Source organism: Zalophus californianus, chromosome 10 (assembly GCF_009762305.2).
Source record: "Zalophus californianus isolate mZalCal1 chromosome 10, mZalCal1.pri.v2, whole genome shotgun sequence".
NCBI lineage: Eukaryota > Metazoa > Chordata > Mammalia > Carnivora > Otariidae > Zalophus > Zalophus californianus.
The window spans coordinates 24,576,828-24,597,215 of record NC_045604.1 but is presented as its reverse complement, the minus strand read 5'-3'; the positions used below and the strand labels follow the sequence as shown (position 1 = coordinate 24,597,215).

The 20,388-nt window shown below is 47.6% G+C and overlaps 1 protein-coding gene across 3 annotated transcripts; it reads right to left on the bottom strand.

Moving 5' to 3' along the window:
* Positions 1 to 389: 389 nt before the first annotated feature.
* EIF2D (eukaryotic translation initiation factor 2D) lies at positions 390 to 18,611 on the bottom strand. 3 transcript variants are annotated; one of them, XM_027613728.2, is made up of 15 exons: positions 18,366 to 18,611; positions 17,264 to 17,404; positions 16,073 to 16,156; positions 15,468 to 15,558; positions 12,651 to 12,758; positions 10,739 to 10,998; positions 10,112 to 10,229; positions 8,438 to 8,483; positions 7,894 to 7,997; positions 7,624 to 7,773; positions 7,161 to 7,250; positions 6,340 to 6,435; positions 5,175 to 5,295; positions 2,149 to 2,323; positions 390 to 592 (listed from the first exon to the last, which is right to left on the bottom strand). In XM_027613728.2, the coding sequence occupies exons 4-15, from the start codon at positions 15,551 to 15,553 to the stop codon at positions 522 to 524; spliced, it is 1,425 nt and encodes a 474-aa protein (XP_027469529.1). In that variant the 5' UTR covers positions 15,554 to 15,558; positions 16,073 to 16,156; positions 17,264 to 17,404; positions 18,366 to 18,611; the 3' UTR covers positions 390 to 521. The 3 variants fall into 3 exon arrangements, with proteins under 3 accessions (XP_027469529.1, XP_035578439.1, XP_035578440.1); XM_035722546.1 differs by having other exon boundaries at positions 17,264 to 17,454; positions 18,366 to 18,610; XM_035722547.1 differs by lacking the exon at positions 7,624 to 7,773 and having other exon boundaries at positions 396 to 592; positions 17,264 to 17,454; positions 18,366 to 18,609.
* Positions 18,612 to 20,388: the final 1,777 nt, after the last annotated feature.

Here is a 20,388-nt window from a genome sequence, read left to right as displayed (position 1 = left end):
CCAAAATGTTGCTGCCATTCAGAGTGAAGCCTTTCTTCTTTGGCCTGGCTTGATGGCAGAGAACAGCTAAGTGCTCCTTCTGGGTGACTAACTCTTTAGAGATGTGAGGGGACTCTTTTGGGGCAAGGAGGTTAATTAGGGGGTAGGAACAGATGAGCAAGAGGCTGTGGACTATTTGCTAGAGGGGCTTTCAAAACAAAAGGCTCTACCTGCCTGAGCTTTGGATGAGCCACCTGCCCCGAAAGCAGGAAAGGAACTAAAACCACTGCAATCACATGAATAGAAAAGGCACTCCACTACCACCTCTCCTGTCGATGTAAACTGACGTATGGCTTGCAAATGTAGTACTAACAGTCTAGCTGAGTGGAGGAAACCAGAGGGAAATCAGATTTAGATTAGAATAAAAATTTATTTTGGTAAAGAATTATATTTTTTCATTTGCAAAAGCTGAAAATGCTCATATAAATGACCAGCCCAGAGCCTGGATTTCCACTGGATCGACCACATGAAACAGGAGTCTGTTATTTCTTCTTGCTGGGTTTGGGGGCCTTTTCTAGGCCTTGGATGTGTTTTCGAGGAAGCTGATAGTCTTCTACAATCCAAAAAGCAGAAACTCCTAAGTGGGGCATGCCCTCCCAACCACCGCCTGTGCTTTGTGTCACAACGTCCCTCCTTGGCCCTGACCCCCATGGGCCCCGATTCACATGGCTACCTCCCACCCCCTGGCCCCACTGTGCGCACATTCCCATTATCAACTTCTCTTCAGTCAACCTGCATCCTATGACCTGCTCTTCTACACCCAGCTCTAACCCAGCTCCTCTGGGCAGTTGTCTGGGATGGGCCATTTATACTTATACCTCATGGCTGATGTGTGTATTTTAGCAATTTTCACTGAGAGCCACTTTCTAGATATACTTGAGGCATTCATAATTTTCTCAGGAGAGAGAACGTGTTCATCTGCATTCAGTCATGTGCTTGTCTATTTTCCTCTGTATTTCTTCTCAGCACCTCCTACCGGGTTCTTCACTTAAAGGGGTCACCAAAAGTTTTGGTTCACCAAAAGTTTACTACAGGGTACTGCCTTAGGCCCTAAAATACATGTGCTTATCGAGCATTCATTCTGTGCCAGGCCCTGAGCATGAAAAAGGGATGAAGAAGGCAAGATCTCTGACTTAAGTTGCTCAGTCTAGCAGGGGGTTCAGACATTAGAAAAAACTGGTCAAGTGGCAGACACTAACCAGAAAAATAAACCCAAGTAGAAAGTGCCACATAGGCAATCTTTTAAATGCTAATTTAAGGACAGAAAAAAATGGGACATGCTCTGAGACAGGCTTCCCGGGACCCCTGAGCTGGGCCGATGAGGCCCCCTGTTGGGCAGACGTGGGCTGTGGGAGGGTGCAGTGCGCGAGGGAACAGGGACACAAGCCCCGAGTGTGCATGGGAAACAGCGAGGACAGCAGTGCAGCTGAGGCCAGAGGTGGGGGCGGGGGGGTGGTGAGAGCTGCCAGAGACAGCTCGAGGGGAACGGGAGTTGGACTGGGAAGGTCTTATTTATCGAGCACAGGGGCCTGTTCTGAAGGCACTGGTGTGCACAAGGAGTGTTTAGAGGAGAGTGATGGAAAGCGGACTCGGGCAGAGGTGACGTGAATCAAGGACAAGCCGGAAGCTGGGTGACCCAGAGTTGGGAGAAAGAACTTAGGCTCTGGGCGTCTGACAAAGCCAAGTCCGGAGCCCAGCAGCAGCACTGAACAGCTGAATATCTGAGGGCAAGGGACTGGGCCTCTCTGAGCCTCGGCTTCCTCAGCTGCAAAACGCAAACAGTTCTGCTACATCGTCACGATGAGAGACAGGGCCTGCAAAAAGCCCAGCAAAGTACCCAGCGTGCTTGGGATGCTCAACAGATGCTTTATAAAAGGGAAAACCAGGAAGAAAACTACTCCAATAGTAATGGTGGACAGAGCACCGAATCTGGGGGCCAAAGCACCTGGCGCAAATATCAGCTCTGTCTCTTGCTGGCCCCTCACTACACACTGTATGGCCACAGGCACACACATGTACATGGCTATGATGACTAGAGGGGCTTGAATTGGTGGGAAGATTTTGGCCAAGTTAGACCCGCGCTTCTGCTTCTCCAGAGGAGATGCTCACCAAGTAACAGCCGGCTGAGATGATGGACCTGGTTTCCCTGGATCTGGACCTGCAGGCCGTCCTTGGCCCCAGGGGCAGGAGCGACGGTCGTGCTAGCCTGGCACCGCTGCTGGAGCACAGCCGCCACCGAGTACGGGTCCAGACCGTAGGCCTCCAAGTTCCGGACCACAGTCACCTGCGGGGACAGAAGACAGGTGGTAGGGGGGAACCGCACGCCCTCCCCTCCACAGGGCCTGCTAGAGCCTCCGCAGCCTCTTCACCCGCCGTGTTCACCGTCCTGACAACCATGGGCCCTTTTCATCCACATTGTTTATTTTTATACTTACTGATTCTTTCCGTCCCATCCAATATATGTGTTATATACTTAGTGGAATACTCTCTATCCCACCTGTAACATATACTTTTTTTAAAAAGGTTTTTTGTTATGGAGAATTAAAAACATAAATAAAAGTAGAATTGAATACTGTGCTCCTATGTTCCCATCATTTCAACAATTATCGACTCATGACCAACCTCAATTCACCTATATCCCTGTCCCTATTGCTTTAGAGCAAATCCTCCTAAACATCAGATCATTTTATCTACAAATGCTTTAGTACTTATCTCTAGAAGATAAGGGTTCTTTTATTTATTTATTTTTTTGATAAGGGTTCTTTTAAACATAAAGACAAAACCATCATCATACCTAAAAATAAATGGACAATAATTCCTTAATATCAAGCATCTCATCAGGAACACAAATATGTTTCTATTACCAACTTCACAAATGACATATATGTGATTTTCAGATTAAAAAACACTGACACTTTAAAAAAAGTCACAATTCTCCCCTTTTTTGAAACAAGTTCTCTTGAATTCATGACTAGAGATAGTAGAGTATGTTACCATCAGGAGTGGGTTGGGAAGGGCTGCTTTCAATAAAGTCATAGGTTCCAAATAACCCAGGCTTGTCAAGGGACTCCAGCCCCAGAGAACCTCAGAATCGATAAGACATTAGAGGTCACATCTATTCCCTGATGTATGCACCCTGGACTACATCTTCCCCCAACAAGTGGTCACCCAATTGTTGCTTGCAGACCTCCAAACAAGAACTCCCTAATTTGGAAAGCACCAGTTTTAATTTGGGACAATTCTGTTACCGCTAATATTAATAGTGTTTAAGTAAGCTAGTACAAATGTCCCCTGCTTTTTCAAAGTTCACGGTACACCACTTCGCTCTTATGAAAAGACCTACATTAGTAACTTTTTTTGCTAACTGAAAGAAATCCAGAGGGTTTCACTCTTACAAAGAAAGGTGAAAAGTGAACATAGTGCTCAGCACTGGTTTTGCAGGGAGCCCTCACAGAGGCAGCACGCACCCCGAGCAGCAGCGAGAGGGGAGCCCCCGCCAAGCATCTGCCCCAGGAACGACACTCAGCACCTCAGCGCCCAGCCCCCAGATCCCTGAACTGTGTCTGGGAGCATCTGTGCTTTATCTCCAGTTATTCTGTGCATCCGTTAGCAAGACGTGTCCTGATATATCAGAAAAGCCTAAGAGAGTTATTTTTTGGGGTCTGGGAGTGCTCAAAATTTTTTCCATATAAAGTCATGGTAATTGCTTCTTTGCTTTACCCCATTTCAGCTGACAAAAGGTTTCATAGGAATGCTCCACTTTCAGCTAGCAGGGGAAACCTGTATATACAGAAATTGCTTAGTACAGAGTCTGGCACATACTTACCCAAGAAATAGTGGCTATTGCTAGTTATTATTGAGGTTCTCATTACTGGTTCTCATTTACTCACTGCTTAAATGCCAAGTACTAGTCTAAGTGCTTCACCCATGTATTTCCTTCATTTGGCCCTCATGATGCCTTATACGGTAGGTATTATCCCCATTTTTCACATAAGAAAACTCAGGCAAGAAAACATTCACTTTCTCAAGGACAAGCAGCAAGGCAAAGGTCACATTTGAGCCCATATCTCTAATGCCAAAGCCCACTTGCATAACCCAAACACTAGAAAGTTCTTTATCTGGAACCCAAGTCTGTCTGCTTGGGATTTCCATCCAATAATCCTATTTCTGTCTTCTCAAGGCATCTCAGCATTAAGTGCACTCCTTTTCCCAAGGACAGCTTTTCACACACTTGGGCCAGATAGAATTAGTTCCCTAGGACTCTGTGTTGCCAGGCTACACACACTCACTTCTTTCAGCAATTCTTTATAAGCTGTTTTTCCCTGAGCAAGGCCCAAGAGGTAATAGAATGAGTAAGAGCTGAAAACCCGTAACAGGTCTAAGAAAAAAATAAAAACAAAATCTTGTTTACCTTTGGAACTAGGCTCTAGCAAGTGTCCTAGCACAAAATCCTAGAGGGTAGGGGGTGAGAGGGCTAGCTTTGCCTGTTTTATACAGGGCTGAGCCCACTCACACAAACATGGTTGTTTCATAAACAATCTTTGCGGTGATTGAGGCCAAAATTTAAAAACCTCCAAACACGGCGCACCTGGGTGGCTCAGTCAGTTAAGTGTCTGCCTTTGGCTCAGGTCATAATCCCAGGGTCCTGGCATGGAGCCCCATGTCAGGCTTTGCTCAGCAGGGAGTTTGCTTCTCCCTCTCCCTCTGCAGCATCCCCCTGCTTGTGCACTCTCTCTTGTTCTAATAAATAAAATCTTTAAAAATGAACGAAAGAATGAATGAATGAATAAATAAATAAATACATACATACCTCCAATCACATTAGAGAGACTAGAACTTAGGGATATTATAAATCACCATCTTCCAACACTATGTCCTTTTTTTTTTTTTTAAAGATTTTATTTATTTACTTGAGAGAGCGTGCCTGCAAGAGGGAGAGAGGGAGGGAGAGAGAGCACGAGCAGGGGGAGGGGCTTAGGGAGAGGGAGAAGTAGACTCCCTGCTGAGCAGGGACCCCCCCCCCCAGCGCGGGGCTCAATCCTAGGACCCCAGGACCATGACCTAAGCCGAAGGCAGACGCTTAACCAACTGAGCCACCCAGGCGCCCCTCAACATTGTGTCTTTTTTAAAATTACCTTTTTATTAGATGCTCTCTGCGCTAGGGTGATGTCAATTGGGCAGATTTTGCCTTTCTTCATAATGGGCTCTTGTCCTGGAAAGGTCACTTGATAGGCAGGCTGCAATCTTTCCAAACATCTGAAACAGGAGTTCGTGAGCTATAGACTGATAAAGCCAACAGAAATCATCTCCTCATTCCCCACTGCTAGCGGGCAGCTGGGTGTGAGCCAGGCTTGGGCAGGCAGCGGTTTGCCCCAGGCTGCACTGAGAATCATTGACATCACCTAGGGGGCTGCATCCAAGACCAATTAAATCAGGAACTCCAATTAGGCATATATGTTTTTTAAAGATCCCCAAAGTATGGCCAAAGTCAAGGCCCAGGGATTCAGGGAAGGGATTCATCAGTGACTTGAGCCCCTGGAAACTGTCCAGTGGCCTGGTCTTCTGACACTCTGCCCAGGCTGCCTTGGGGAATTGACTTCCTGTCTCAAGACTCTCACGTACCCAGCCTGGTAAAGTGCTGCTTCCCATCTGTGACGTGTTCCGACTCATCTTCTAGAGAAAGCCTTTACCACAAAGAATGTCTACCTTTCATCTAACCAGATTTTCTCTTGGTATCATATATACTGGGATGGTACAAACTTTCTATAAAGGGCCAGACAGGAAATATTCTAGGCTTTAAGGGCTACCGGGTATGTGTAACCACCCAACTCTGCTGTTGTTAGCACAAAAGCAGCCCACAGACAATGAACAAATGGGTATGGCTTATTTACATTAACAGGTAGCAGGCCAGATTTGGCCTGTGGGTTGTAGTTTGCAAACTCCTCATAGATATTATTTTCAGTTTTGTTCTGTGGAAAAGAAAGAGCATAGAGTCTTTCCTTTGATGACTTTAAGACAATTCCTCCCGGCCTCTTTTTGCTTCTAAATCTTTTTGAAGTTCTTATTTTTAATTAACTGTTCTTTTTCTTTCTCCCTTTAAGTTCTCCTATATTGTGTTGGCTCAAACCATTCCAAGAATCCTCCACATCAAAATTACCGAGCCTGTGTTTATGTAGACTAATATCAGTTGAATTATGGAGAGAAAGTCAAAGACTGAGACAGCGATGATTCTAAAGTCCAAAGGACAGACAATAAGGGGAGGGATAGAAACGTTTGAGAGGGACTGCCAATCCCCACTACCTGGTCAGGAGACTGTCCCATGGAAGCTTCATGACTGTGTGCTGTTCATTTTTCTCTAAGATGCAGTCACATAGGATGGGATCCAATTTCACGAGACTAAAGGGAAAGAAGAGGCAATAAGGAAATGCCAGCCCCGCCCCTTCTGACCCAAGGGCCAGCTCAGGATTCATCTCTTCTGTGTTCTTTGTAGTCATTCAGGACCACGAGAACCAATTCAGGGACCAGAGCCCATGAAGCAATGCACCCTGTGGATGGGAGGTCCGGTATGTTTTCCAAGGACAAGGGAGCAGCCAGTGGTGGTTGGGGGGGGGGGGGAATAAATCCACACACCAGAATTCTTGGCCCAGTTCTGCTACCTAACCATGATCAGACCGCTAGTTCCCAACTTTTTGATCATGGGGATGTCTTTTGAAAGTGAAAAAGAAAAACGGTAATGGAATGCTCTTCATTTAGTAGTTTACCTTTTGTGCCAACTTACTAAGAAAATAGAGGATACCAAAAAGCCACGATGACTTCAGTAAAATTTTTCTAAGTTGCACTTGATTCCTCACAAGGGCATGTGCATTTGAAAACCAGTCGTGGATGTCTATGGGCTACCACGTCCTCAGTCTACAGCCAGTGTTGACGCCACACGTGGATCCGAGCACCCTGGACAAGTCTAGGTGTCCACAGCCCATGGTTTAGAAACCACTGGTCTTGCTTCTTTCGAAAAGGCTGTGATCTCCCACGTTCCCCTCTACCCCAGACATCCTCCACCGGTGTGTCCAGGTCTGTGCTGTCGGGGATTGACCGATCTTCAGCAGGGCTCCCCAGCCACTCACTTTTTGTTGTCCGCATCGACCAGGTCGTTCTTCTTGGCATAGTTGATGATGATCATCCGGACTTCAGCGCCCTCAAGAACGCTTCCCTTCCTAGGTCGGAAGTGACAGGGGGCGGGGGGTTAGTTCGTGCTGTGCCAGGAGACAAACTGCAGATACCAAGACTCACTCTCTGCTCAGTAGGCTGCTTTCCTTGGCTTTTTGAGCTCTGTTTTCTTCCCTTTCCTGACTGAGGTGAGCAGGGCCTCGTGAAGGATGATTACAAGGAGGAAAGGGAGGCACCTGCTGTCGTTCATTTAGTCAGAGACACTGCTCAGGGGAAGGAGGCTTGAAGCTGGATGTGGGAGAAAGGGGGACCAGGGGCGCCACAGGTTCTGCCGGTCACAGAGGAAGGCTACTCAGCTTGAGAGGAACTAGAGGCCGGAACACCAAGCAGGCAGAGGAGGGCTGCTCTCCAAAAACTCACTTGTAGCCAGACTCCTGGAAGAGCAGGGTCATGCTGGCTGGGACACAGTAGAGGGGTTTTATATCTGGAGGGTGATAGGGCTGTTCCCTGCTACCCTCCTGGATAGTCTGGGAGGTCGGGGAGGGCTCGGGTATGACGAAAGATGTGATCCTAAAACCCAGCAGAAGGAAAGAAAAAACACATTTTATACTAGCATCTGGGCAGTTCCCAGCCCGGGGCCCAGGCGCCCTGGGGCCGCTGAGCTACGGTGAGCAGGTCCCCTGCACTCACCTCGGGTGCTTCCAGTCCACAGCCACAATGCTCTCCACCCCTCTGCTCAGCTCCTCCACCTGTATAATCTGCTCCTGCTGCATTTGCTGCAGGAACTTAGAGAGCTAAGGGAGAGAGGGCCAGGGGTAGGGACTCCATGTATTACATGCCCATCCTGAGCACCCGATGTGCCACACACCGAGTGAGGCTGCTCCTGGGGACGGATGCATGACAGTCCCTTCCCTCATCAAACCGGGAACTGGGAGGCCCCCGCCCTGAGGCTCAGGGAGTGAGAAGCTGCTACAGGCTAACTGGTGAAGTCTTCCAGAACTCTGGTCAGATACAAAGGGGCGGAAGGGGGAGAGAGGAGTGGGTGCTCGCCCAACTGCCTCAACCCAGGGAGGGTTTTCTTCCCCCTCCCCTGCTCCCCCCCATACCTGGAATCAAAAAGCTTAATTCTAGCCCAAGCCCTACAGACGGGGCTTCCCCAGTGTCCATCCAGCTCATGGTGCGTGTAACCCTACACATCTCTCTGTGTGGGTCTGCAGAGAAGGTACCTGCTTACCTTTTTGTAGCTTGATTTCTTCACATCCAGCTGTCGTCCTTCAGGGCTGGTGGCAGATGGAAAACAAGTTAAGCTAACAAAGCTGCTGAGAGGAGGGCATTTTTTCCTCAGCCTTCCTCCTCCATGTTCAGAAAGAAGCTGCTATTCCAGAGCCCTCTGCCCAGGGGCGGCAGGAGAGAGGGTACTGACTTTAGGATGCTCTAGATCACTGCTGTGTAACAGCCCTTTCTGTAAATACGAATGTTCTCTATCTATCATCCAATATGGCAGCCACTAGCTGCATGTGGCTGTTAAGTACTTGACACACAACTAATGTGACTGAGGAACTAAATTCTAAATTTTATTTAATTTTAATTAGTTTAAATTTAAATAGCCACATGTGGATAGTGGCTCCTGTACTGGATATAGCTTTAGAGTCCTCTCGAACTGGACCACCTTCTGTGGCCTCCAAAGTTCTGCCTCAAGGTGAACCCTGCCAACAGCAAGCTCACTGAGGCAGGTGGGTCAAGGGCAGGATTGGCACTCTATCCCATAGGCCATATCTGGCCACAGCCGTCTGTCTGCTGTCTGCTGACATGGTAGAGCTGAGGAGCTGCAAGAGACTGGTCTGCAAAGCCTACAAGATCTGGTTCTTGAGAGAAAGACTCTGTGAACGCCCACCCTACAGCTGTTAGTTTTTGGGGGGAGGTTCCTATGAAAGCCATAATCAGGCCCTCTTCTCAGAACTTAAGTCTTCTCTCAAAATGTGACAAGCGAGAGCCTTGGGGTTCATAGAGAGTCCTTCCAGAACCCGCCCCAGGTTAAGAACCCTCTATCCCAGAAGATTCTAGGAGCTCTTTCCCAGTTACTTAGAACCCAGCAAGGTCAGGACAAATTACCAAGTATCCCACCACATGCTCCAGACCCCACACTTGTACAGGACGCCTTAAAGGAGCACACATGTAAGCAGGAAGAGAATTACATCAAAACCACTTTTTAAAAAAAACACAGCAAAATTCTCAAAAAGAGAAAAGTTGAGTTGTGGTATACCAATCAAGGAGCAAACCTTCTGATAGGATTTTTCCTGAGTGCTTATTAAATGTGAGGTCAGTGAATCTTGACAACAATCCTACAAGTGCTGGAAATTCGGGTTCAGAGAAGCCCGGTAACAAGTTCAAATTCACCTTGCTCCAAAACCCTGGGGAACTGGCATTTGCATCCAGATGGCTGTTTCCAAAGCCCAGGTTCTATCTGCATGTACTACGGTCTCTCTTGGTGGCCTGTGTTTGGGGCCACCCCAATGGCCTTCCCCCCCAATGACTCTTCCTCCTGATACAATATAATGTGGCCCACCTACTCTGCAGGGAAAGTGTGAGGGGGTTGAACGTTCCAGAAGAAGCCTCTTGACAAAGAGGCTGCCCCGGGACGCTTCCTGGACGGGACGTGCTGCCTGATTCACGAGCCAGCCCAGAATTACCACAGCAGAGGCAGTGCTCAGAGAATCTTGGGAATTTTAACCTCCATTTCTTCAACAACCTTTTACTGGCTAAAATTTAAGTTTTTAAAACTCAGGACCTGATTTGTTTGCCAGATCAACTCTCCACTCCACGTCCCTCAGCCAATTCCCCCATCCTGTCCTGACACACTGCCAGTGTACCAGAGAAAGCCCCGTGGCCCACACCCTGCCTTCCGTACCAGCAGGAGAACATGTGGCTGCCAAGGAGTGTGCTGGTGAGTAAAGGGAGGTCAGCTTTTTTGACTTGGCACTTTAAAGTGTGCAAGAAGCATCGCTGTAACAGTTCATCCATTTGCTCTGCAAGGAAAAGACAAGAACCATATTTTTCTGAAGGATACAGAATGCCTGGTGCAGTACAAGTAAACTCCCCACCCAGCTCCACCCCTGCCTCACCCCCTCAGCTCTGGAAGGAACCCATTCCCGGGTCCCAAAGCTCCCAGACTCTCTTGAGCACTGAGCCTATAAAGAGGGCTGACCCCAAAGGAGGGGTCCGGCCACCAGGCCCACTCCCCGCCCCACCCCCCGGCCAGGAGTAAATGCTTCTCTGACAGAGAAGTCAGAACCAGAAGAGACCGCGGAGGCCTCTGTAGCTGGAAGCAGTCCAAACGCCAAGGCACACTGGCATGCCGGGAAGCAGGACTTGTCGGGCAAGGACTCCCTGGTGCGACGTCAAAGGGCTGCAGCACCACCCTCACCAAAGAGAAGGACCTTGCCGTTCTAGAGCTTCGGCACCGCTCTGGTCAGAAGCAGAGTAGAAGACGTTTCCTAAATCAAGAGGAGGTGGGTCCTTCTACTCAGAGCTATACCTTGCAGGGTCTTGCTGTCTGTGGGGTCTGGGTTCAGGCCCCTGACGCCGGGGTCTTCTGAGGCTTCTGACAGGGACTTCTCCCCACACATCCGCTGCTGAACCTCCCCACTCGCCTCGTCCTCTCCCTCCAGGGTCAGGCGCCTCACGTCTTGCTGCAGGGCGGGGTCTGCCAGGACAGACCCCTTCTCTTCATTGAGATCTGGGGGATCCAGGGCCAGTGGAGCCAAGGAAGGTGGAGAAGACTTGTCTCCAGATCGCCTGGAAAAACCGCACGTCAGAAACGCCGAATGGCAGCCACAGCATTCTCCGATCCTGATCAGGGTCAGCTGGGAGACCGGAAAGAGTGAGAGCCACAGGCAGGGGTGTCCAGGGGAAGGCAGAGAGCCTGGGCTCTCACCTAAACCCCACTCCCAATTCTGGGCCCAGAAAAATCCCATGCCTCAGCTTCCTCATCTCTGAAATGGGGAGAGTAATTCTTGCCTCCAACCTATCCTATTCCAAAGGAATAATAATATCACTCATCCACATTTGGGACAAAGAAAGATGAAAGAAAAAGCAGTTAAAGAGAAGCCCCCAAAAGGATTCCCTTCACGTGAATTAAAAATAAAACCAATTTGAATTCAATAACAAAAGTAAGGTGGCAAACGCTTCCGCAGTACCAGTTTGGTGAGCTCCAAGCCCGAGGCTCAGAGTACGTGACAAAGCACAAGCACCCGGCCTGCTCCGGGACTAAGTCAGTTGCCTCTGTGTTCTCTCAGGATGCGCTCTAACTTGCAGAGTAGTGATGACACGCTTTCATGCCACTAAGCCTTAGGAAGACAGGAAAAAAAGCGATGCCGCATACGGAGCATGCAGCACGAGATGATGGAAACCAAACCAAGTTTACACTAACGGTTGCAGCAAGTCTTAATAGTCTTGTGAATAGTGAGGCCATACTATGTGTTTAAGTGATTCTGATGAGGTAAGTACATAAATATTTTTAAAAGGTGGGGGCAGGGGGACTGAAGCAGCCACTGGTGAACAATTTAGGCAACATGACCTTGATAGCCCTTGTGCAGACTGCCAGAAAGCAGGGTGTCTGGAGAACATTGGTAAGCAGCCCTCAAATGTCTGCGGGGACACTGACTGTGGCTGTACGTCCTCCAGCAGGGCAGGGTTTGGCCAAGCCTTATAAAATGAGCAACTACAAGGCTGGGCTAGAAATGTTAGGATGAATCTGTACCAATAGGCCACAACACTTGGCCAAAAGACCAGCTACACCACTTTTAAGAAAAGCCCTATTTATTGTTTTGGTAAAATGACAAGAAAATAACCAAAGAAGATACTAGTATGTGGTTTTAGAAAGCGGTTATTACAGTGAGAAAACGTGACTTCCATAATGGGGAGGAGATCTGAAATGTGAAACCTGAACAGAAAAGTGATCAGGTGATGACCGTGGTGCTTGAGGATCTACTCTGCTTTGGTTTGGATTCAGAAGTGAGAATTTCCGAGCACTCCTATGAGGCAAGAAGATGCCTAAACGTGGGTGGCAGATAAGGCAGCATCGACTGAAGCTATAAAAATAAAGAATATCACAGTGCAGAGAGGCAGAGTAGACAGTCCCTAAGGTCATCTTCTAGGCCTAGGATTCTACCATTCACCTAGAAAGTAATCAAAGTTCTCCGTAATTTCTTCCCCAAACAAGAAACAAAACAAAACAAAACAAAAAGAACAAAAAACAAAAACAACAAACCAACCAACCGATCTATCCATCCAGTTTTTTCCTCCACATTTAGTGAAGAAATGAATGTCTGAAATCAGCAACTTGCGTACAGACACGGCTGGGCCCCAAACTCTCACCTGTGAATCCAGGCCCCATGCCCTCTCCACCCACCCAGCTCTCTATAAAACAGAAGAGACAGAGGACCCACCACAAGTGGTCCCGGTAGGTGTGCAGCACGGAGAAGCCCCTTCCCTTGAGGCCCGAAGTCAGCATCTCAGCTGTGGACATGGCAGCGACTCCAACAGCAACAGGGGCTCTGAGGAGAAGTACGCCGGAGACGGGGTCAGGGAGGGCTTTGCAGAAGGGCACGCGTCAGGGGCATCTTTCCACTCAAGGGCTAAAAGCACCACATTTGCAAATCTGAAGCAACCGCCTGTATCACAAAACAAAACTCAGTCCAGCCTCAGTTTTCTTCGGATTACCTATAAATACAACTTTCAAAAATCCCTTGACCAAACATTCCCCTTCTGTATGAGTAACTCCTCTGTTGACGTTATCACTGTTTGTTGTTATTCCTATAATGAATCAAACCCAGGCAGGACTTGCAAGGATATTTAAAGTTCCCTTTATTTAATTTCAAAACTATAAAATTACCTCCCCTACCTTAAGGGCCTAGCCATCCTATACGGAGCTTCAAAAGGAAGGACAAATGTGTGCCATGAGTGAGGCTGTGGGGTGCCACAGGGAAGAGAGGGGAGATAAACAGTGGCACTAACTCGAGAGGTTCCTTCTGAGCTGGCTCTTTTGAACAGGCCTCGCTCTGTGTAACGAGCAATCTAAGAACTGGGTGCGTCCAGAAGATTGAAAACAATCACATTTGCGGTAACTACAAAAACTTCCAAAGCCCAAATGAGAAACCTCCTCCGGCCCAGTGTTACTCAAGCATTGCCCACACACTGCCTGTGAGGACGGGTGACCAACTGGATAACAGTGGGGGGACATACCAGCCTGGCAGGGTCACCTGGGCACAAGGAAGAAGATTCAAGGGCCGAGTTCCCAACCTGAACTGAAGAACGATGTTTGCTAACCTGGTGTCCCTACTGTGCCCAGAGGTCAACTCCTGCCATGGAAACTTTGAATCTGGTTTCTTTCTCAGTTCCTAAAAGAGGAACTTCCACCTCTGGAGGGGTCAATGGCTCAGAAACTTAGGTCTCGAACATGGTTCGTATTATTAATAAACCACCTTGTACCTTTATTCTCGGCCACAAACCACTCTCAAGCTTCGTCCCCTGATACAGTCTAAAGGCCAAACCAAGCAGGCCAAATATGCATTTCTGAAGTTTTCTCCTGTTCTGGATAGAATATCGGGGAAAGCAGTGACACCACCAACCTTTTCAACTGCAAGTTGTGCCAGTTCAACAAGGAAGGAAACATTTCTAGGTACTTGGTTCCAAAAGGTTCGAGGAAAACAGGAGAACATGAGTAGCAACATTAAGATCTTTGAACACTGACCCCCTCCTGTGCCTACAGTCTCTCTTTTCTCTCTCAAAGCAGCAATGAGCAAAATAATGAGATATCATTGCTCACGTGGAATGACACAAATGAAAATAACCCATTGTATCCAGTGTTGGTGGAGTGTAAGAAAACAGGCTCCATGTACCCTGTGGGTGGGAATGAAAATGCATATGGCTTTCTGGTAGGGCAGCAGAAAAATACACCTGATCTTTACCCTAATAGTTCTGCTTCTTAGTGTCCACTCCGCAAAAATAATGGCACTGGTGTCCCTAGAGCCATCAGTAAGAGACTGTTCATGATGAAGACAAACTGGGGGCAACCACAAGGTCCATTAGGAGAGGACCACATAGGAGGTCCATCACCACGTAGGAGGTCCATCACCACGTAGGAGGTAAGAAGACTCAGCATAACTGAGCTTGCCCATGTGGAAAATGTCCCCTTGATCTTAAGCGGAAAAACAATATAAAGTATAGTTCTGTTTATTTGTATTTTTAAACATACATACCCAAATCATACATTTTCATACACAAACATATACACACACTCAATATGTGTATCAGCCGATACTTCTAGGAGCAAAGGGCTGTGGGGTGAGGGGCGTTTGATTTTTCAGAACTGTTTATATGATTACTTCCTAATTTATTTTTAAAAAGAAGCTGTGTGGTGATGGCTGAACAGCTCTGCAAATACGCTACAAATCACTGAACTATACATTTGAGAAACAGGTGAATTTTACAGTATGAAAACCACATTTGAATAAAGCTATTAAAATGATTTGAAAAAAAAAAAGGATGATGAGGGGCGCCTGGGTGGCTCAGTCGGTTAAGTGTCTGCCTTCGGCTCAGGTCACGATCCCAGATTCCTGGGATCAAACCGGGTTCTCCCTCTGCCCCTCACCCAGCTCGTGCACGCTCTCTCTCACTCTCTGAAATAAATAAATAAAAGCTTTAAAAAAGAAAAAAGGATGATGATGTGGATGATGGAGAAAAAAATGTTAAGGCCATGAAAAACAAGGAAAGACCAAGAAAATGTCACAGACAAGAGACAAAGAAGACACAACAATTAAATGCAATGTGCTGTCCTAGATCGGATCCTTGAGTGGAAAAAAAGACATTTCGTGGAAGAACTGAGGGAATATGAATAAAGTCTACAATTGTATTAATAGGACTGTACCAACGTTAATTCCTTAGTTTTGATAACAGTACTATGGTTATATAAAACATTATCATTAAAGGAAGCCGGATAAGAACTCTATACTATCTTGGCAACTCTTATATAAATGTAAAATTATTAAGAAAGAAAGAAAAACAGCAGCAAATATGCTCGGCTGAGCTACGTGGACACCCACACAGGCTCACTGCCATTCCCCCATGGCCCACTCTCTGCTTCGGGAAGAAGAACCCATTTTTTTCTTTTAATCCTTTATAAGCTTTGGAAGTTGTCCTTTCCCACCCCCTTCCCAGTTTTATCTAAGTTTTCCCCCCAAAGGCACAGCAGACAGGCACAGTACCTGTTCCCCACCAAGGCAATGGCACAGAGGTCCCCCTTCTGTACCTGCGGCAGACCAGCAGGGGGCACCATCAGGCCTGGCAGCATCAAATCTGCGGCAAAAAAGACAAAAAGCATCACAACCCACATTCTGCCTCTAACCGATTCCAAGTTTTACTTCATCATTTATGCATTCACTCAACCAACAAACATTTATGAAGTATCAGCTAGGTTATTCATAATGAAAATTAAGAAATGCAACCTGAGCGTCAGATCTTTTCCCTTGGGGGGGCTAGTGGTTAAACTGAGGCACCAAGCTGAGAGTCAGGTTCCATGATCTCTCATTCTGCTTTCCAAAATTTAGCTTATTGATTTAAAGTATAGCACGTGATTCACAAAGCATTTTCTGATTTAAGTACAAAGTACGAAGCTTATTGAAGGCTTTCAACAGGGTCCTAGCGGCCCAGGGACCTTATGGAAGCAGCCAAGTGAGGGAGGAAACACACATGGGGGAAAAATTCCATTTTTCAATCGTATGAACACAGGAAATGGGTGCATTTATTAAAGTAGTTGGCCCTTACTAAGTAGGTTTCGGCCAATAGCCAGAATATAGGAAAATCCTCTTACCTGCTCCCCCGACCAGTTTTTCGAGCACCAGAGGCCATGTTGTGAACGTTGGGAGAAGGTCAGGATAGGACCACAAGGTGTATACTGCCCAAAAAGAGACACAGAGAGACTTATTGCCAAAAGGTCAATCCCCTAGGGAACTGGCAAAGCCAAACACTAAGGTCACTTAAATTAAGAAACAGAAAAGAAACTCAACTCAAAGCTAGAGCGGAGGCTGTGAGGCCCAAAGAGGTTTCCTTCTTAAAGCAGGCAGATACTTAAAAAACTGGATGTCACTTGAGACTGGGAGGCCCCTGTGATTCCACCTGGATGCGGCAGCAGCAATGGGCACAGTAGATAAAAGCGGGGACAGACCCCCCAGCAAGGATTCCATCTGTGACCTCAGAAGCAAGGAAGCGAAGAACAGGGCGCCTGCCTGTAGGAAATGTTGAAACTTCCCCATGTTTATTATTTTTATTCCCTCTGTGTTCACAGTGATTAGCAGTAAAACCTTAGATCAAAAAGGGCCTATGTTGGTACAGCCGCAAAGTGGAGTGGGGGCACAGGTAACCTAAGGAGACCGCGTTGCACTGCTGCAGCCAAGCTTGGGGAACAAGAGCCCCAAGTGACAAAGTAGGCGTCAGCAGCTACGGAAAAGAGAAAAGGACACTGAATGTCTGAGATCTGTGACAAAGAGAGAAAGCAAAGGATCCTGAGAGCCAGGGAGAGCCTCAGAAAGAATCCTGTGAGATACAGCGATTGAAGTACATCACTAAGACAGCCGGGTATGTAGTTTAATTAACCTAGCTTCCTTCCTATCACCGTATCTCATCAGTTTCTTAAGAAAATCCTGCTAGTAAAGTTTTAAGAATATTTTTTACATGTCCTGAAATCCCACCCTTTTCAAGACCTACTTAACCTACTTAAGCTCCATCCCTACTTAACCCACTATGAACTATTATTCCTTCCTCTCAGAACATCCCCCCCCCACTACCCTCTTCCTGTGTTGGCCCTGTTATTCTCCCTCCTGTAGCAGTTTTTGATCTTGAAAGACCCAATTCTAGGGACACTGGGTCCAAAAAGATCCTCAGGGATGATATTGGGAGATTCTGCACTTCGCGTTTTAAGTAAGGCAGTTTAAGGAAAGAAAGAAGGAGAAACAGATGTTAGGCAAGGATAATAGTAACGCCCATCTCCTTCCTATTGACATACCTGTTGGATATAGATTTTTCTCCAGTTCAAATAGGATGGGGTTACCACCACACACATACACGGTCACTGCATCCCCTCTGTGAGCATACAACTTCACAGTGTTGAGCTCTTCCTTTCCAGGTACTAAGGCAGAGACCTGATCTGTTCCAAGAGTGGGGAAAGCAGTGGTCACATCAGCCCGAAGCTTTCTCCTGCAGAAAGCAAACCAATACCTGGCATGAATCCTGCCTGGACGGATTTTAATAAATATGAAGAACTCCGAAGGACTTACTATAAAATCACAAGGACCAAGGAACAGCTGGTTTATGATGCCCTAGTCTCATACGCTCTTCCAAAACGTCCTATTCTCTTTCTCATCCAATGTCTCATCTAGTTTCACATATTCCTGGGGGCAAGTCTTTCCATTTTACAAAGAAAGAGGAAAACTGAGAACCAGTGAGTAACCAAGTTAGCCCGACTAGAAACTCAGCCCTACCTTCCAGACTCCATGCCTAGCCCTTGGACCCACCCCTTTCCTCACATCTGCCTGGCAAATCTGTCAGTTTACGGTTAAAAAGCTATACGAGGGCACCAAGAGTGACTAGAGAACACTGGTTCCAAAATTCGCAACGTGGTATCAGCATCTGCGACACTGTATACAGATACAGTTCTTAAAACATGGCCCTGAATTCTCTCCCACTTCACCCTCCATCTGTCTCTCCTGCGAGAAGTAATCGCATCCCTTTTCTCCTGTAGTTGTAGTTCGCGGTGCCCCTCTGATTTTTCCTAAGGGACTCGAGGCTCTCTGGAGGGCGGGGAACCTGTAATCCTTCGTGTTTGAACCCTCCCCTTACGTAGACCGCAGTCCGTAAGCGCTGACTGAATTACGTTTTCCTTTAAACTAACTAGAATACCCAAAAGATAGCGTGGGAGACAAACCAGGCCTGTTCTCCCTCCTCGCCCTCAAAATGTGTCTAACCCACCCCCGCTCCCCGGCTGGACATTCCCTCGGCCTCCACCCCAGGTCGGCTGACCTAGCTCACTCAGAGAGGCTGTGGGCCAGCCTGCACTGGGAAATGTCTGGGTGCCCTGGCGGGCGCCGCACGCCCCTTCTCTCCCTCACCTGTCCGACCCCTTGATGGCCGTGTTGGACTTGACCCGAAAGGCCTTGGCAAACATCTCTGCTGGAGTGGCCTGGGGAGGGGAAGGAGAGCACAGAAGCCGGGGCTGTCAGGGAAACGAGAACGCGGAGGCTTCCCGACCCGCAGCCATGGGGGCAGCCACGCTGGGGCCCAGCTGCAAAAGGGGCCCGGCTGGAAACCGGGGCCGCTCGGCTTCGCGGCTGCAGGCGCTGCGGGGACCGCGGCCGCCCCTAGTGGCAAGGCCGGGAACTGAAGCAGGCCGGGCGGGGCCTGGGGAAGGCGGGGCGGATTCCCGCTCCGTCGCCCTCCCTCGGCCCGGCTCTGCGCCTGCGCGAGCTGCTGGCGCCTGCAGGTGTCTATTGACCCGGTAGTGGCAACCTTGACTTGGTTAGTTTCCACTCGGTCGGTGTTAGGTTGCGTTCGGTCGGTACTGTGTCAGCCTCTGTGCCATTCAGTTTAGTTCAGCTCCACAAAATTAATTCAACTCTTGTGTTCTATTAGTTTTGCAGGCCTCTCGAATTATTTTAAGGGCTTTTGTTTATTAAAGTCTTTACATTTTATTGTACGCTAGAGGTCTCAGGATTACGTGAAATGATAACAATAACAGAGAATCCACCCTTGTCCCAGGTTTGCCCCGCATGTTATGAGGAGAAAACTACAAATGATCTTCAAAGCTATTTAAGAATATTTTTGGCCACTTTTAGGTAAACTTTTCAAAGCGTTATTGCTTTTTGAGTTCAGCCGTTATCTGCGGAGGGGAGGTTGTTTCCAAAACTAATGAAATAACCTTGCTTATAAAAAAAGTATCTGTGAGACAGATTGGGTTCAAATTATGGTTTGGCTTTTCCCTAGCAATGTGATCATGGGCCAACGGCTTATTCCTGAAACTCCTGCCTTCTCTGAAAGATATGGATGTAACACCTACCTCATAGGGTTTCCCTTAGGAAGCATTGAGGTAATGTAGGTGACACGTTACACAGTGCTTTGCAGAATTCCAGTGATATATTTAAAAAGTCTCCGACAGGGGTGAGAGATTGGGTTTCCCTGAGAGGGGCTGCTGTGCACACCTGGGGTTCGGGCCCCTACTAAATTAAATCTTGCATATGAAAAGTTAAGGGCAGAGAGTCCATCCACCAAAAAAGAAAAAAAAAAGAAAAAAAATCCCAGTTGTTTGATTGGATGACACAGTTACACAAAGAAAAATTCCACATTGACTGTCCAAAGACGAGGCCTTCCACAGTGTCTGCCCACCACCACCATTCTTAGAGGGGGTCCTAATCCCACCTAGCTCCCCCCCCCCGCCCCCAATTTGGGTTCCTCCTACACTTCTGACCCACCAGACTTTTCTTCTGAAGCGTCCCAGCCACAAGGCCGAAGTCAGAGGAGCCCAGAGGAGGACAATGCCACAGAACCTTCTCCCTTTGGGCCCCTACCCAGCAACATTTCCCGGGTGTGTGTGTGTGTGGGTGGGTGGGTGGGTGGGTGGGTGGGGGGTGACGCCAGACTGTGTTGTTGACTAAGTCGATTGCAGCACAGCTACTGAGGCAGGCTCTGCCCAGGTTGCTGAGGAAGGTTATTCACGGGAATATTGGAAATAGATACTAAAATTTAAATAATAAATAAATACGAAAACACATTATAGATAAATGTGTAAAGTAATCTCCCTTCTCTGTGAAAAAAGGCGATTAGTGAACACTGGAAGGATGTCAGAAACTAAGAAAAATATAACTTTATTAAATGAGGGAACAGATATGATGGAAGTAAGACTACTCGGCATACTTCTCATATTACTTTGACTTTTGAAGCCTGTAGGTGTTTGGACCACCTGGGTGCCTCAGTTGGTTAAGTGTCTGACTCTTGGCTTTCAGCTCAGATGATGATCTCAGGGTGGTGATATTGAGTCCCACACTGGGATCTGCTCTGCTGGGAGGAGTCTGCTTGAGTTTTTCTTTCTCTCCCTCTGGTCATCCCCCCTTCTCTCTCTCCCTGAAATAAATAAATAAA